The following is a 16,856-nucleotide window of genomic DNA, read 5'->3' on the forward strand; positions in this document are numbered from 1 at the left end:
CTCGTTACCTCTGATTGGGAGTCATTAACCAATCACCACAAACACAAACAAATGAAACTCACCCATACCCAACACCACCAAATGAAATACACCCTGGCTCTAACACACAGTCCCGGAGCCAGAGTGTGACAGGAATGGCCCAAAATTCACCCAACTTATTGTGGGAAGCTTGTGGAAGGCTACCCGAAACGTTTGACCCAAGTTAAACAATTTAAAGGCAACGCTACCAAATACTAATTGAGTGTATGTAAACCTCTGACCCACTGGGAATGTGATGAAAGAAATAAAAGCTTAAATAAATCACTCTACTATTATTCTGCCATTTCACATTCTTACAATAAAGTGGTGATCCTAACTGACCTAAAACAGGGAATTTGTACTAGGATTAAATGTCAGGAATTGTGAGAAACTGAGTTTAAAATGTATTTGGCTAAGGTGTATGTAAACTTCCGACTTCAACTGTATACTGGTAGCCCATGTATATAGCCAAGTTATCTTTACTCATTGTGTATTTATTCCTCGTGTTATTATTTTTCTATTATTTCTCTTTTTTTCTCTGCATTGTTGGGAAGTTTTTCACTTTTAGTCTACTTGATTCAATTTATTTCTACAAATATTTTCTCTCCATCCTTTCCCTTGCTCCCTTTTTATTTGCGAGAAACAAAATAATTTCTCGGGGGAATCTTCTGACGCCGATGCTTTCTCTAGCCCATAATGATAGGGACGACAGATATGAATAACTTGGCCTGGGAACGGCAACCATACTGTGCAGACACATCACAAAGACGAATGGAGGACCCGCACTTTTCATTCGTAAGCAACATTTCTGCAGCCCAAACAGAGTAGCGGTGTATGTGAGTAAGTGAACAAGTATATTCAGGCCCTCTATCTTGGAAATGCCAACCTCCTATATTTATAACAAGCGACTCCATAGCTACATCACTTTTACATATTTATTGCGTAATAAAGTAACATTTTCCTTTTTATCGACTGCGAGTCATTTTATATCATCATTAGGAATCCCACTGTATCATAAAACACAAATGGGACGTTTTCATATAAGTTGTATAAAGGAAGAAAGGACTTCAGGTACTCTGAAACACAAGTGGTAAATGTTTTTTTATAAATTAGGAAAATACTAATTTATAAACGGGAAAACTAGGATCAATATACTCAAGGTCTGGGTCCTTGTAGAGAGCAAAGCCATCTGTCAAGAGGTTGAGTCAATCAACCTAATTGATACAGATTGATCACTCACAAACCAAGGCCATTGAAAGGTGGATACACGCACATACACAAGACACACAGAAGGTGGACTTTACTGTACACACATTTCATTCACACAGACTGAAATTAAACCGTAAACATTGATTTGGCCATTTGTTAAAGGTTTGTCGGTCCTTCAGGTGCAAACAAACGAAGCACATGTCATATCGAACTTGAGTAAAATGCCCAAAGCCAGCTAAGTGCTTTTCATTTGAGGCTTAATCAAGAATATGTAGTTTCAGATTCTCTTTCAGCTAAATTAAGACAACACGGAGCTGCTGGGCTTAACCCCCTTTAGCCCTTTATTGCTAATTAGTCCTAGGTGAGTAATTAGCTGCCCATTCTTCAAAATGTTGCTCTTCTGACTTCAAAATAAGAGTCAATCAATGGTCATCAAGACGTTCCAAGAGAAAGAATCAGACGTAATGAGAGCAAGGTAAAAAAAAAAAAAAGGTTAATTATTTAATAAAAAATACATTTATACATTTGAGATCGGCAGCATTAACTTGCATTTGTCCTCTTGCACAATTCCAAACACCCAGGGGAAAGGGGGAAAATCTATTGTACAACCATGTGAAAATAAAACACTTTCTGGGAAAGTACATCGGTAACAGGTACGTCGGATTGCACTAACAAACCAACAAAAAGGTAATACAACCATAAAAAAAAAAAAAACACATGAACAGGAGAATATTGATTTGGGTAATAAACCCACAAGGTCGCTTCAGTCCTTCTACAACTACAGCAGCTTGGTATCAAATATATAAACGGTGTAAGACATGGGGACAGGGTTGCCTTATGGTGACATCAGATGGTGCCACTAAACACTAAACTACAACATAGATTTTTATGTATATCAAGGAGTTCACAGCAATGGAAGCATTCCCTTTTTGTCATGGCTGGATGGATTATTATTATTGCGTACAGGAAAAGTTCAACTAAGGCTGTGTTCCAAACCAAAAACTGGTACCCTTTGAGGACTGCATGAATCTTAAGGGGAGGATAGGTAAGACCGATAGCTCCACTCTATTAAACCCTGCAATAGGCTATGTACCGTCAAATTGGTTTAACGCATCCATTCCTTATCTGCGACGGCGAACGACTGAGAGAACAGGGCAAGGAGACAAAGTTTGAGTTTGGAACATGAGCAAACTGTTTATGGGACGGTACACCGCATTCACAAACAGACATGGTGGCAAGTGTTCTAATCAACTACTTGGCATAACATTCTCTCTGGAGAATGTCTAGACAGTCTGTTTCACACAGAGATGCACAAACACAGTCACACATCCAAATTGATACAGTGGGTCTGCTAATTTAACCGTGTTGGTCTGTGCTGGAATTTTAACTGATTTGAGGTCAGTTACAGACGACCTCAGGTAAGATTTATTTACATATTGGAATCAACTATAAAAAGTAAATGTTCAAAAACATAATTTCAATCATATCACACGGAAAACCAGCAGGTTGCGTGCGAACCACTCCAGAATCTCTGCTCCACTGGTCTATGGTGAATACAGAGGACAGCACATTATAGAAAATACATTGAAGACAGACACTCACATATTATAATACAGTTTGCTCTAGGTTTTGAGACGTCTACATACTTTATTGGCCGAGACTAATCCAGTATTGTGACATTTTGGATCTTGCATGTGCTTGATGTGAGTAACCAACTAGGGCCAGGGCTGACATTTTTTCCTCTCAAAATTCTCTGCAACCTATGGGTGCGGACTAAAGGTTTTAGCTCCTAATAGTTGAGGTAAAGACTAATTACTAGGGGTATTGTGTCTGCTCGGGGGAATCTTTGTCCTAGAGCACTGGCAATGTTCTTAATTAATACTTTAAGTATCAATGTGCTTTGAACACATGGTTAAATAAGCAAGCCAGTGGGTCATTTTCAACAGTAGTTTTGTGCTAAGTGCTAAGAGTAGATAGTGAGGGAGCACAAAAAATAGTCAGGTGTCAAATAGTTCTGTACACCAGTAGTGTACGATTAAATGGACGTTTGGAGTTTTTCAGGGGGAGCACATTCTAACATAAACGGCTTAACTGATTCAAATAAAACACCTCAAGAGAGTTTAACGTTTTCAATATGTCCCCCTTTTCAAACGATCGGTTCAAAACCAAAAAACTAAAAACATGAATTTTCAGCACATATTTGCTGCAAATATATAAACTCAAAACATCTGAACTCTTCTTATATATAATATACTGTATGTGTGCATAACAAAAAACGTAATTCCTCTCCTTACTATAAATGAAATAGAACCCTGTAGAACAGAACATAAAAGAAGGAGTCGACTTAAACGTGGACCAGCTGCATTTTGTTTCGTTCTCTTTAATGTTCGTTCTCTCCTTCCAGGTGGGCTTTTTGAACTTTGACCTCTGCTGAAACGCAGTAGAGCACCTTGGGGAGGCTGGGAAGGCAGGCATTGCAGCAGAAAGATGCTGACAACCCTAAAACAAGTCCCTATCCAAACCGAGGAGCCTAGCACAGAACACATACAGTAGGAGTGTAGGGGAGTGCTTTGGAAGAGGAGAGGTATATTCTTTTTCTATGGTACTGCAGTTTCTGTTGGTTTTCAAAGGGATGCAACATGCCCCTGATTCATATAAATTAGTAATAACACAAAGGGGTAATCTCAGCCTAGTTGGTCAAATGTGTTATAACTGAATCGGGTAGACCAGCACCGAAATAGAGGACATTTTTCCTTCAGTGCTGAGCTATAGGTAAGGGACCAGCAGACAACATGGTCCCTTCAAGAGTAGGTTCCCACTACCTGCATTCTAAGCAGACTTCCGCGCCTATTCGGTGGTAGCACGGGTTAGCCTCCAGGTCCTCAGTGTGGGCAAGACTGCAGCCATGGATAGTGACGCAGTCAAATGTACCCTAAGTCCACACTCAAATCCCAGTCTTCTTATTGGATGCATCTGGCAAATCATAAAGGAGAGACGGGAGCAGACTCCGCCCCTTCAAAGACCGCTGATGAATGAAAATAGTTCTGAACGGACTCAGCTGTTGATCCTTGTGACATCAGTCACCGCCTGCAATCGGATGAGAGGTTAATTTTGACGTTTCATTATTTTCGAAAACAAATCAAAGTACATTCACAATTCCATCTAGTTTATTGGGTGCTAGATTAACGTGAGTCAATACAGTTGAAGTTGTGGATAGACAGAGTATATCAGAGGTTATAGGGCTGGACTAAGCAGCAACACATAACTAACTGATTCTTGATTAGTAGTCCCCTGTAGCTCAGTTGGTAGAGCATGGCGCTTGTAACGCCAGGGTTGTGGGTTCGTTTCCCACGGGGGGCCAGTATGAAAATGTATGCACTCACTAACTGTAAGTCGCTCTGGATAAGAGCGTCTGCTAAATGACTAAAATGTAAAATGTAAAATGTAGAATCAGTGAAAACTTACTAACTAACTAACTGAAACGGGGACTACCTTGATGTGTCCAATAAGAAAAGTGAATTTACATTTTTTGTTAAAAAACATTTTGTAACAGTGAGTGTCCCAGTTGTATGCCTGCTTGTCTAGAGCAAAAGCCTGCACCAGCACCAGCAGGGTTAGAACGCCATAGGTTCTCCTAAATGTTCTAAGTTCCATGGGTCCCTATGTTACCTTTGCCAGACGGAGCCGTAGGAGTCCAGGAGCTGAGTGCTGGCCACCTCCAGGTTCCAGTCGTGCATCTCCAGCACCTTGAGACACTCCGTCCTGGTCTTCAGGCCAAGACAGAACAGCTGCTCAACCTGAGAGCAACAGGATCAGTTACAACGCACCATCAGTACTCATGACTCGTCATCATCTCTGAAAACATTGTATTATTCATGTATTTGTCATCAGATATTTCAATCCCGTTTGTAAGGTAGTGCTGTTCTATTTCCACAACGTCCTAAAAAAAAGTCACACTACATAAACTGCCTGTTTATAAATAATTTAGAGTTTATATTGCGTGTGAATTTTTTTTCTGATGTTTTTACTATTCTGTCAGTCAGCAACTCTCCAACCATTTTGGCTTTTTACACACAACTTCCTCAGGCCTAGATCTAATTATTTACTCTCGACTTGCAGCAGGTTTGAGGGCTGTGGTGGTCACTGGTATAATAGACCCTTTTTACACTCAAACTGTGCTGTGATCAGATTTTTTGGATTCGCATGATCCTTTCCAGCACGGTTTCAGCAATTAAGGTGGATGTGTAACCAGGCCAATGTAGTACCTCTCAATAGTGTGGCAAGGTAATAGTGCACTACTGCCAAGGGACCCTACCTTGAGGTAGTGCACAGCTTTCTGCACGTCCCAGTTGTGGTTCTGGAGGGCTGTCTGACAATCCTCTATAGTCACGCCATGGACCGCCTCCTGCACCTGTGGATGCCACACAAACAACCAATTAGGTCAATGTTGCTGCTACACTGACCAATCAGCTCAGCAGTCCTCTGCTGTCAATCAAAACCACATAAACAAACCCTTTTCAAAAGAGTAATTCAATTATGCTCAGACACTAATGCTTTATTTCTAGCCAGAGCTTTAATATATTGTGGAAAATACGAGGTTTTGAGTGTCTGTCAGTCTTTTTGAGTGAGTGAGTGGCTACATTCCGATTCTCTACCCTTCTCCCAAAGTGTGCACTCATACACTCCCCCTCATGGATCTAAAAGGAATGGACTGTGAGGAATATGGTGGAAAGTGTCTGCAGCCATGCTTGCACCAATCCAATTATTTTAAATGCATGAGGGAGTGAATGAGTGCACACTTTTGAAGAAGGGTAGAGAATCAGATTGCAGTGAGTGAGAAAGTGCTATAATGAGTGAGTGAGTGCTTTAATGAGTGAGTGAGTGAGTACTTCAATGAGAGAGAGAGTGAGTGACTGATTGCTTTAATGCAGACTCCCTATTGATAATTTCCTTTTGCACAGTACACATCCATCGCCCAAGTGGTCTCAGTGCACAAATGATAGATTTGGTTTTTATACATCAATTGCAATTTGGTTACAGTTTGTAATATTGAATTTCAGTTTAGTGAAGAAGTAATCAATCCACCAGTAAGGAGTAGATGTAAGTAAGCAAGCAGACAAACCAGTAAGCACACAAACAGTGCCTAAGCAGGAGTTAGTGTTATGTAAAGACTGATCAATAATTGCCTTCTGTTGCCCCCTCCTGATAAATGATGGCACAATTAACACCAAAACAACGTCTGCATCTGAAATGGCACCCTATTCCCTATAATATACAGTGCCTTCAGAAAGTATTCATACCCCTGGACTTAAGCCACATTTTGTTTACTATTTTCTAAATCGTAGAATAATAATGAAGACATCAAAACTATGAAATAACACATATGGAATCATGTAGTAACCAAAAAAGGGTTGAACAAATCAAAATACAGTTTATATTTGAGATTCTTCAAAGTAGCTACCCTTTGCCTTGATGACAGCTTTGCATACTCTTTGGAAGAGCCGGATTTGTGAAATTGCTTTATCCGACATTTTGCGGTTGCATGAGGCTTGGTGATCACAGAATCACTAGGATTTTAAACAAACAATCAACTAGGCAACAGAAACAGGAACAGAAGCATAGGGCTGAGTGACTCACTCATTCCTGTTCTTCGTTCAAAATAAGTTATATTATAATGCAGGGTTAAAGACACATTCTTTCTGATTGTCTTTAGCATATGCAGTCTCTCTCCTCTTGCTACAGCTAATTTCGTTTGAATTATTATGTGGATTATAATACATGTATATATTTGTAGGGGTTGATGCTTTTTCGTTAGGGCAAATCAGGTCTGTTATATTGAGTTAGAAATGTAAAACTTTAGACGACTTAAGCCTCGAATACATTGCAAGTTTGCCCTTTTTGGCCATTAAGCTACACTTGACAAATGACTCAACTCTGACTGACCACAGCATCTATTGGTAGTCTAAACTGTGGCACAAATTGGGGGATTTTTCACCCCTAGCCGAGCTATTAGACTATCCTTTCGTAAATTAATGGAGGTGTGAATGTTTCAGTCCGAGAATCTCTCTCCTCTCGCACTAGAGTCCTGCATCGGGCAACAAAACAAAACAAAAAATCAGCTGACGGGTGGTCCCGGAGTTGAGAGAGAACTTGGGTAAATACAATGGCGCAATTACACTTGAAATGTGGACCGACGACTTTCGAAAAATAGGATACTTGTGCCTTACAGCCCATTACATAAACGAAGAGTGGGTGTTATCCACCATAGAGTGGGACAGTGCAGCACTTGTGGATCTTGTTGATTTCCTCTATCGCTTGAAGAGGCCTATTGTCCACCTGGTAATTGTGTGGTTCCAAAGGATAAAGCATCACCTACAGATGGATTTGTGGTTTCAGAGAGAAGCCAGCTGCCTACTAAATGGACCTACTAAATTGACCTCAGGATAGTCTCAGACGATCCTGCAGGTGAAGAAGCCAGATGTGGAAGTCCTGGGCTGGTGTGGTTACACGTGGTCTGCGGTTGTGAGGCCGGTTGGACGTACTGGCAAATTCCCTATAGCATATCCTCTCATACCCCGTTCAATTTGAGTCTTGGTTTTAACTTAACAGCCCTTCAATGACACGGAGGTAGCCTATTCAAAGAGTGCATGGTTGGTGGAGGAATTGACCGACAAATCTATGGATATAGCAGTCTATAGCCTAATTTTGTCTGTCAAACTGGTAGGCCTACCTCTTATTTCTTAAATAGAAGGAAAAATGCTCCAACACAAAGCCCTCTTGTTGTTAGTAAAGTCACATTAAAATGAAGACTGTTTAAATGAATTATGCCTACCTGAATTTGCCTACTTTCAGCACCATAAACTGTCAAGTTACTCGAATCTGGCTTATTGTGAGGTCAATAACTCTGATAAATACATAATGGGCAAGAAACATATTGTTTTTAATAAATTCAATTATAATAGTAGGCAACTATCAAAGTTGACCTCATCTTCACACACTCCTTCTCAAACTGAACATTGGCTAGTCAGTGCGCAAGATGGTGCATTCTTTGTACTAGGCCTAATAAAAATAATAATAATCAGAAGAAACCTTTGACCATGAACTGCCACCGTAGCCCTACACAGCACAGCCATTAGTTTTGATCAGCAAGAGCTGAGCAGACCGGGGGCTCAAGGCTGGAATATCCATTGCAGTGTGTAATGCAACCTAGTTTTATTTACACCTTCCCAGCAGCTATCTTAGAAATATAACTTTGCTCTGTGCTTCTCCGAGCATGCACTTCGTAGCCTATAGCCTATGGATCATTTGATTGAGACCACACTAAATAGCCTAGAGGCGCACTTGATATTGATATAGCGGAGAATCAGAGATGAGGGGCGGCATAGGGCACACATCGATATATAGCCTAATAAGCAACTCATACTAAAACACTGAAATGTAATCAATTACAAATTACATTTCTTTTTTACATTTTAGTCATTTAGCAGACGCTCTTATCCAGAGCGACTTACAGTTAGTGAGTGCATACATTTTTCATACTGGCCCCCCGTGGGAATCGAACCCACAACCATGGCGTTACAAACGCCATGCTCTACCAACTACACATGACCCTCCCCTGGACTAGATTTAAATTCTAAACCCTCCCCCATTTTCCTCCAGGTAATCATTCTGTAAATGTCTATCCGTCCCTTAGTATTGTGGAGTAACTACAATGTTGTTGATCCAGCCTCAGTTTTCTCCTATCACAGCCATTAAACTATGTAACTGTTTTAAAGTCAGCATTGGCCTCATGGTGAAATCCCTGAGCGGTTTCCTTGCTTTTCGGCAACTGAGTTAGGAAGGACGCGTGTATCTTTGTATTGACTGGGTGTATTGATACACCATCCAAAGTGTAATTAATAACTTCACCATGCTCAAAGGGATATTCAACTGTCAGCTTTTTTTTATCAATAGGTGCCCTTCTTTGCGAGGCATTGGAAAACCTCTCTGGTCTTTGGTTTGAAATGTACTGCTCGACTGAGGGACCTTACAGATAATTGTATGTATCGGGTACAGAGATGAGGAACACTACATGACCAAAAGTATGTGGACACCAGCTCGTCGAACATCTCATTCCAAAATCATGGGCATTAATATGTAGTAGGTCACCCCTTTGCTGCTTTAACAGCCTCCACTCTTCTGGGAAGGCTTTCCCCTAGATGTTGGAACATTGCTGTGGGGCCTTACTTCCATTCAGCCACAAGCGCATTAGTGAGGTCGGGCACAGATGTTGGGCGATTAGGGCTGGCTCGCAGTCGGCATTCCAAATCATACCAAAGGTGTTCAATGGGGTTGAGGTCAGGGCTTTGTGCATACCAGTCAAGTTCTTCCACACAGACCTCGACAAACCATTTCTATATTGTCCTCGCTTTGTGCACAGGGGCATTGTCACGCTGAAACAAGAAAGGGCCTTCCTCAAACTGTTGCCACAAAGTTGGAAGCACAGAATCATCTAGAATGACATTGTATGCTGTAGCGTTAAGATTTCCCTTCACTGGAACTAAGGGGCCTAGGCCGAACCATGAAAAACAGCCCCAGACCATTATTCCTCAATTTTACAGTTGGCACTAAGCATTCGGGCAGGTAGCGTTACATTTAAGATTTACATTTAAGTAATTTAGCAGACGCTCTTATCCAGAGCGACTTACAGTTAGTGAGTGCATACATTTTCATACTGGCCCCCCGTGGGAATCAAACCCACAACCCTGGCGTTGCAAACGCCATGCTCTACCAACTGAGCTACACGGAACCGCCAAAACCCAGATAATCTCCCTCGGACTGCCAGATGATGAAGCGTGATTCATCACTTCAGGGAATGCGTTTCCACTGCTCCAGAGACCAATGGAGCCGACGCTTGGCATTGCGCATGGTGATCTTAGGCTTGTGTGCGGCTGCTCAGCCATGTAAACCCATTTCACGACACTCCCGACGAACAGTTCTTCTGCTGACGTTGCTTCCAGAGGCAGTTTGGAACTTGGTAGTGAGCGTTTCAACTGAGCACAGACAATTTATTTGGCGGTCCCGTTCTGTGATCTTGAGTCCATGCAGCTTGTTATGTGACTTATTAAGCACATTTTTACTCCTGAACTTATTAAGGCTTGCCATGACAAAGGGGTTGAATACTTATTGACTCAAGACATTTCCGCTTTTCATTATGAATACATTTGTAAAAAATTAGAAAAACACCATTCCACTTTGACATTATGGGTTATTGTGTGTAGGCCAGTGGCAAACAAATAAATACATTTAATACATTTTTAATTCAGGCTCTGACAACAACATGTGGAAAAAGTCAATGGGGTTTGAATACTTTCTGAAGGCACTTTGAAGGCAGATTATGGCTGTGTCCGAAATGGGATAAATTGCAATAAACACCTAGATTGAACATGAAATTGTTGTGCCCTTGAGCAATTGATGAAAGTATGGCTGCGTCTGGAATGGCACCCTGTTACCTAAGTAGTGCACCACTTTTGACCCTCTTCCCTATATAGTGCCCTACTTTTGACTAGAGCCTATGGTAAAAATGTGTATATACATACTAGAGCTTATGTTAAGTCTGTGCCATGGGTTGGGGGCAAAGATGTACTGTATTAGTGCCGATCGGGCAATTTAAAGTATTGATTGAGGACCTAGTAGCTGAGTTATGTTTTTCTTACATTGTTCTATATTTGTTATTTTAAATTTACATTATATTGATCACTTTTTGTTTCATATTGTATTTGATTGTTGTCTTACTGTGATCAGGGCACCCTTGTGAATTAAACCCTGGTCTCAATGGATATTTCTGAATAAATAAAGAATAAATAAAAAATAATAAAAAATATTAATAATATAAGCCCAATGTCATTCCAGAGTGTAATCTATTAAATCATTTCTGATGGATACTTGATTGGTTGAGAGTGTTGATTTAGATCAATAGTTTAGATAGTTTTGCGAATTGTTGCAAAAAGTTTAGGCTTGTGTGTGTGTCTGTGGACCACATCTCAGTACTTTAATACAGTGCCCTGCTGTGGTTCATGTACATCATAAAAGTCCCAAGTCCCTATAGCCAAGCCTTTGATTTGGCATCACAGAGCAAAATGACAAACGCAGCACAAACAAATACTGTAAAAAAAAAATACATTGTTGGCTGTATCCTCCAGTTCTTATTTAGTCATCCTCTTTTGTATCCCTTTTCTAGTTCTATTTTGCTTGTAATATAACAGTAGTGGTTGCCTCCCCCCTTAGTTTTTTCATTTTGTTATGCCTATGTGTTTTTGTGTAGTAGGCCATGTTCTTTCCTGTGTTCGTTTCTTATTGAAAATCAAATCGACTGATTACTGATAAAAATAAAAATCGGAGGCCGGAGCCTTTGGCACTACTCACCATCTTGACCTCGTCTGCTGTGGTTCCTCCCGCCGCCCTGCCGGCTGACCCGTCAGAGCTGACCCTGGGCAGGCTGAGGGAGGCCTTCATGGCCAGCCGGAAGCCCAGGCTGCTGTTGTTGTTGGAGGAGAAGTTGGCCTTGAGGTCTCCCCCCCCCTGGTTCTGCTGCTGCTGGTTCACCACCATGGGCCTGACTGTGGCTGTGTTGGCCTGCCGCCTCTCCTCGCAGATCCCACCGCTGCCACCGGTCGGCACGTTTTCCGCTTCCCTGAAGAAGCGGTCGTAGCGGTCCAGGTAAGGTGGCCTCTCAGGCAGGAGGTAGTAGTGCGTGTTGCTGACTTTGCGGCCGTCGCGGACAATGGGCAGGATGCAGGGCCCCTTGGCCAGGTCCTTACCCTGGGTTTGTGCTTGGATGACCTTGGGTGCGGCGTATTTGGGGTCCGAGGCAAAGCTATGTGTGGTGGGCATGAGCTTCCCCGGGGACGTGGAGAGGTAGGATCCATATGTGGGCGGAGGAGGGGCACTGGGGAAAACCATTGTCCTTTGCTGGGGGGAGCCCACCTGGAGGCCCATGGGACTGGGGGTGCGCGAGCCCGGCTGGGACAGGGGGTCCCGCGGGGGGATCTGAGGGGGCCGGTCCTGGACTTCCTCAGAAGCTGGAGTCGGGGACAGGGAGAGGTCACCGGACCAGCGGGCGTAGTCCCCCCGTTTGACAGGGCGCGGCGGGATGGGAACGCGTGGAGGGATCTGGGGCTTGTCCTCAGAGAAGAACAAGACAATCTGGCGGTGGACGTCCATGGACTGGAGGCCTGAGCTCGGGGACAGTGAGGGGGGCTGGGGACCTCCTCCAGTGGGCACATTGAGCCTCCTCATGCATTCCTGCTGGAGCTCCTGAAAGATCTCAGCTGACTGGGAGAAGGATGTGGAGGCCTGGCCCTGCCTAGAGGGCAGGAAGAGGTTGTCCTCCAGGGGTTTGTCGGCCGCACCGGCCATGGCCTCCTCACCAGCCGGCATGGCCTCTGTGGGGCTGTGGCTCTCACCCACCCCCCCCTGCTGCTGCTGCTGATCCAGGCTGTTGATGGAGCTCACCTCCATGTCCTCCTCGTCCTGTGCCACATCATCGTACGCAGGAGGTGGAGGTAAGGGCCGGGCGTCCCAGTCCACCACTGGGGTGGGGTGTAAGGGGCGGGGCAGCGAGCGCCATGGGCTCTGGGTAGGAGTACGGTCCAGAATAAAATCCGCCTCCAGGGCCAGTTTGGCCAATGAGGGCACCTGGAGCTCCACCACCGGGGAGGGGGAGGATGTGGTCGGGGGAAACTCCTCCCCAAAGTCGATGAGTGACACCTCACTGGGGGTGTGGCCTGAGCCCATAGTCTGGCCCCCCTGTTTGGAGGCGGAGACCCAGGTGGCGGGTTTGAGCTTGAGGCCTTTGATGGAGCCCGCTTTCCGTAGTGACAGCCTCTTGAGGCCTGAGGCGGTCAGCTCCTCATCCTCAGTCACCGAGTCGTAGCACGGCTCTGGAAAAACAAACAGACAAACAAACGCAACTTAACAACTTTGGCGACTAATGACGTTGGCATCTAATGACTGTGGCAACTTTACAATACTTCTACGCCGTAACCGCTCATTACTCATGTAGCACTGTAGTCCATCCACAAGGCCCCAACGGTCTACCTTGAGTGATCAACCTTGAGTGCTGCCTTTGATGCAAGGTTTATTTATGTACATAATGAATGACTCTGTAGTTGTCCCTGAAATGAAAAAGTTGTAATCGTCAGTGTGTCCATCTGTAATGTGTGGATATAAATAAATTGTTTCCATTTCATACATTGTACAGTCGTGGTCAAAAGTTTTGAGAATGACACAAGTATTGGTCTTCACAAAGTTTGCTGCTTCAGTGTTTTTAGATATTTTTGTCAGATGTTACTGTGGTATACTGAAGTATAATTACAAGCATTCCATAAGTGTCAAAGGCTTTTATTGACAATTACATTAAGCAAAGAGTCAATATTTGCAGTGTTGACCCTTCTTTTTCAAGACCTCTGCAATCCGCCCTGGCATGCTGTCAATTAATTTCTGGGCCACATCCTGACTGATGGAAGCACATTCTTGCATAATCAATGCTTGGAGTTTGTCAGAATTTGTGGGTTTTTGTTTGTCCACCCGCCTCTTGAGGATTGACCACAAGTTCTAAATGGGATTAAGGTCTGGGGAGTTTCCTGGCCATGGACCAAAAATTTCAATGTTTTGCTCCCTGAGCCACTTAGTTATCACTTTGCCTTATGGCAAGGTGCTCCATCATGCTGGAAAAGGCATTGTTCGTCACCAAACTGTTCTTGGATGGTTGGGAGAAGTTGCTCTCGGAGGATGTGTTGGTACCATTCTTTATTCATGACTGTGTTCTTAGGCAAAATTGTCAGTGAGCCCACTCCCCTGGCTGAGAAGCATGACACAGGACTGATGGTAGCGCTCACTTTGTCTTCTCAGGACAAGCTTTTTTCCGGATGCCCCAAACAATCAGAAAGGGGATTCATCAGAGAAAATGACTTTACCCCAGTCCTCAGCAGTCCAATCCCTTTACCTTTTGCAGAATATCAGTCTGTCCCTGATGTTTTTCCTGGAGAGAAGTGGCTTCCTCGCTGCCCTTCTTGACACCAGGCCATCCTCCAAAAGCCTTCGCCTCACTGTGCGTGCAGATGCACTCACACCTGCCTCCTGCCATTCCTGAGCAAGCTCTGCACTGGTGGTGCCCCGATCCCGCAACTGAATCAACTATAGGAGACGGTCCTGGCACTTGCTGGACTTTCTTGGGCGCCCTGAAGCCTTCTTCACAACAATTCAACCTCTCTCCTTGAAGTTCTTGATGATCCGATAAATGGTTGATTTAGGTGCAATCTTACTAACAGCAATATCCTTGCCTGTGAAGCCCTTTTTGTGCAAAGCAATGATGACAGCACGTGTTTCCTTGCAGGTAACCATGGTTAACAGAGGAAGAACAATGATTTCAAGCACCGCCCTCCTTTTAAAGCTTCCAGTCTGTTATTCTAACTTAATCAGCATGACAGAGTGATCTCCAGCCTTGTCCTCGTCAACACTCTCACGTGTGTTAACGAGAGAATCACTGACATGATGTCAGCTGGTCCTTTTGTGGCAGGGCTGAAATGCATTGATAATGTTTTTTGGAGATTAAGTTCATTTTCATGGCAAAGAGGGACTTTGCAATTAATTGCAATTCATCTGATCATTCTTCATAACATTCTAGAGTATATGCAAATTGCCATCATAAAAACTGAGGCAGCAGACTTTGTGAAAATTAATATTTGTGTCATTCTCAAAACTTTTGACCATGACTGTACATGAATGGAAACTAACAAAATCCTACAGAGAACATTCGAAGATTCTTTGGGGCATACACAAACATTACAAACGACCAAAACGTCTCTTTTAAGCCAGGCTGCAATACACAAGTTGGTCCACACATGCTTCAACTCTCAACTCTCTGGTTAGGCGTTAACCACTCAATGCACAGAAACCCAAACTGCACAACTGTTAGTGGGAGAGGAAGATGAGAAGTGGAGAAACAACAAGGTTAGGGAGGAAGAAGAGAAATGGAGTAACTGGGAAGAGAAGGAAAGAGAAACAAGGGAGAAGAGGGAGAGAGAGAGAGAGGAGAGGAGAGATTGCACACCGTGTACCTTTGAGGAGTGGAGCTAAGAGAGAACAGAGAGGGCAGGAGAAATGGGTGAACTGGTGCGAGAGGCCACACTTACTCTTGACAAGCACCACTGGCTGGGGGGGACGGGGAGGTGCCTCCTCTGAAAATGCCACCACCAGAGAGAGAAGGAGAGATAGGGGTTAGAGGAGTGAGAGAGAGAGGGAGAGCACAAAAGTGTGTGAAAGAGAAAAAGAGAGAGCGAGAGAATGAAAGAAAGAAAGAAAGTACAACCACGGAGACGGACAAACAAATAAAAAGCAAAAAGGGACGATTACAAGTCAGATTGGACTCCCTGTGTAAACAGTCAGGTTCAGAAAAGCCAGAATAAGAGGGAGCTCAACCAAAAAAGATCAACCACAAAAAGGAAAAAGATAAACCACGAAGAAAAACATGCCACTGTGACGATAATTCCTTGAGTCACTGACAATACTTCAGCCTAGTAGGTTGTTTGGGAATAGGCCACTCACTTTTTGTTCGTCCTGGTAGCTGAGTGGGCCGGGCAGCGTTGAGGTCCAACCCCAAGACATCTGGTGGGTCCATGGGGTTCCCTAGGTACAGACTAGAGAGAGAGAGAGAGAGAGAGAGAGAGAGAGAGAGAGAGAGAGAGAGAGAGAGAGAGAGAGAGAGAGAGAGAGAGAGAGAGAGAGAGAGAGAGAGAGAGAGAGAGAGAGACAGAGACAGAGAGACAGAGAGAGAGAGAGACAGAGAGAGAGAGAGAGAGAGAGAGAGAGAGAGAGAGAGAGAGAGAGAGAGAGAGATAGCGGATGAGAGAAAGATAGAGGGGTAGAGAGGAAAGACAGAGATACAGCAAGCGAGTCAGAGAGAGAGGGGCCATTTATTGACTTACCATACCAAGAGGTTCTCTACCCGGGGCTAGCCATAAATCAGGTGGCTCGCACCAGGTTTCACATCTGCTTATCCAACCCTGGGCCATGTTCAGACCCAAACGTTGTGGAACGTTGTAGAAATGCCATGAATAGAGCCGAAGTGATTCCTTATCCTACATGTCAGAGGCATGTTCTACATAGCATATTTCTATCTGAACGTTTTAAAACGTTGCGTCCTACTGAAGGCGCCCCAGGTCTGCCTGCTATTGTCATTTCAGCTGCGCTTCAGCTGACTAGACAGTAATATGAACAATACTCTACTGTCCTCTAGTGGTAAAAAAACACCTGAATCAACTTTTTTTGCAATGCCAAGGTTGTGGGTCCCCCGCAAGCATAATCGAATACAAAAAAAATGTACGCACTGTAAGCGGCACATATCACTACAAGTAGATAGAACCATAAGTTCTGAGGATACGTCTTACTCGTCGATGCGGTCCGCGAAGCCCCAGCAGCGGTGTGGGTCTGTGTCTCCGTGGCCCGTGTGGATGAAGCTGTGTTTGAGGGGTCTACTGATGTCGTGGGCCGACAGGCCCGCCACCGAGGTCACCACGTTCCTGGGGAACTGGCCCAACTTCAGCGTGCGCTGGTTTTGGCCCCGCCACCAGTAGTGCTCCGCTCTGAGA

At 43.9% G+C, this 16,856-nt stretch overlaps 1 protein-coding gene across 1 annotated transcript in view; it reads right to left on the reverse strand.

Moving 5' to 3' along the window:
- Positions 1-1,635: 1,635 nt before the first annotated feature.
- LOC311150840 (activated CDC42 kinase 1-like) overlaps positions 1,636-16,856 on the reverse strand; it is an 83,526-nt gene continuing 68,305 nt past the window's right edge. The window contains exons 10-15 of the mRNA XM_084188388.1: positions 16,656-16,850; positions 15,814-15,905; positions 11,632-13,148; positions 5,543-5,638; positions 4,897-5,024; positions 1,636-4,314 (exon numbers count right to left, since the gene is read on the reverse strand). Of these exons, the coding sequence (XP_084044514.1) occupies positions 4,308-4,314; positions 4,897-5,024; positions 5,543-5,638; positions 11,632-13,148; positions 15,814-15,905; positions 16,656-16,850 (2,035 nt within the window). The 3' untranslated portion in view covers positions 1,636-4,307. The remainder of the gene's footprint in view (positions 4,315-4,896; positions 5,025-5,542; positions 5,639-11,631; positions 13,149-15,813; positions 15,906-16,655; positions 16,851-16,856) is intronic.

The sequence above is a fragment of the Coregonus lavaretus genome (genome assembly GCF_964263955.1).
Source record: "Coregonus lavaretus genome assembly, chromosome: 23".
NCBI classification, from domain to species: Eukaryota; Metazoa; Chordata; class Actinopteri; order Salmoniformes; family Salmonidae; genus Coregonus; species Coregonus lavaretus.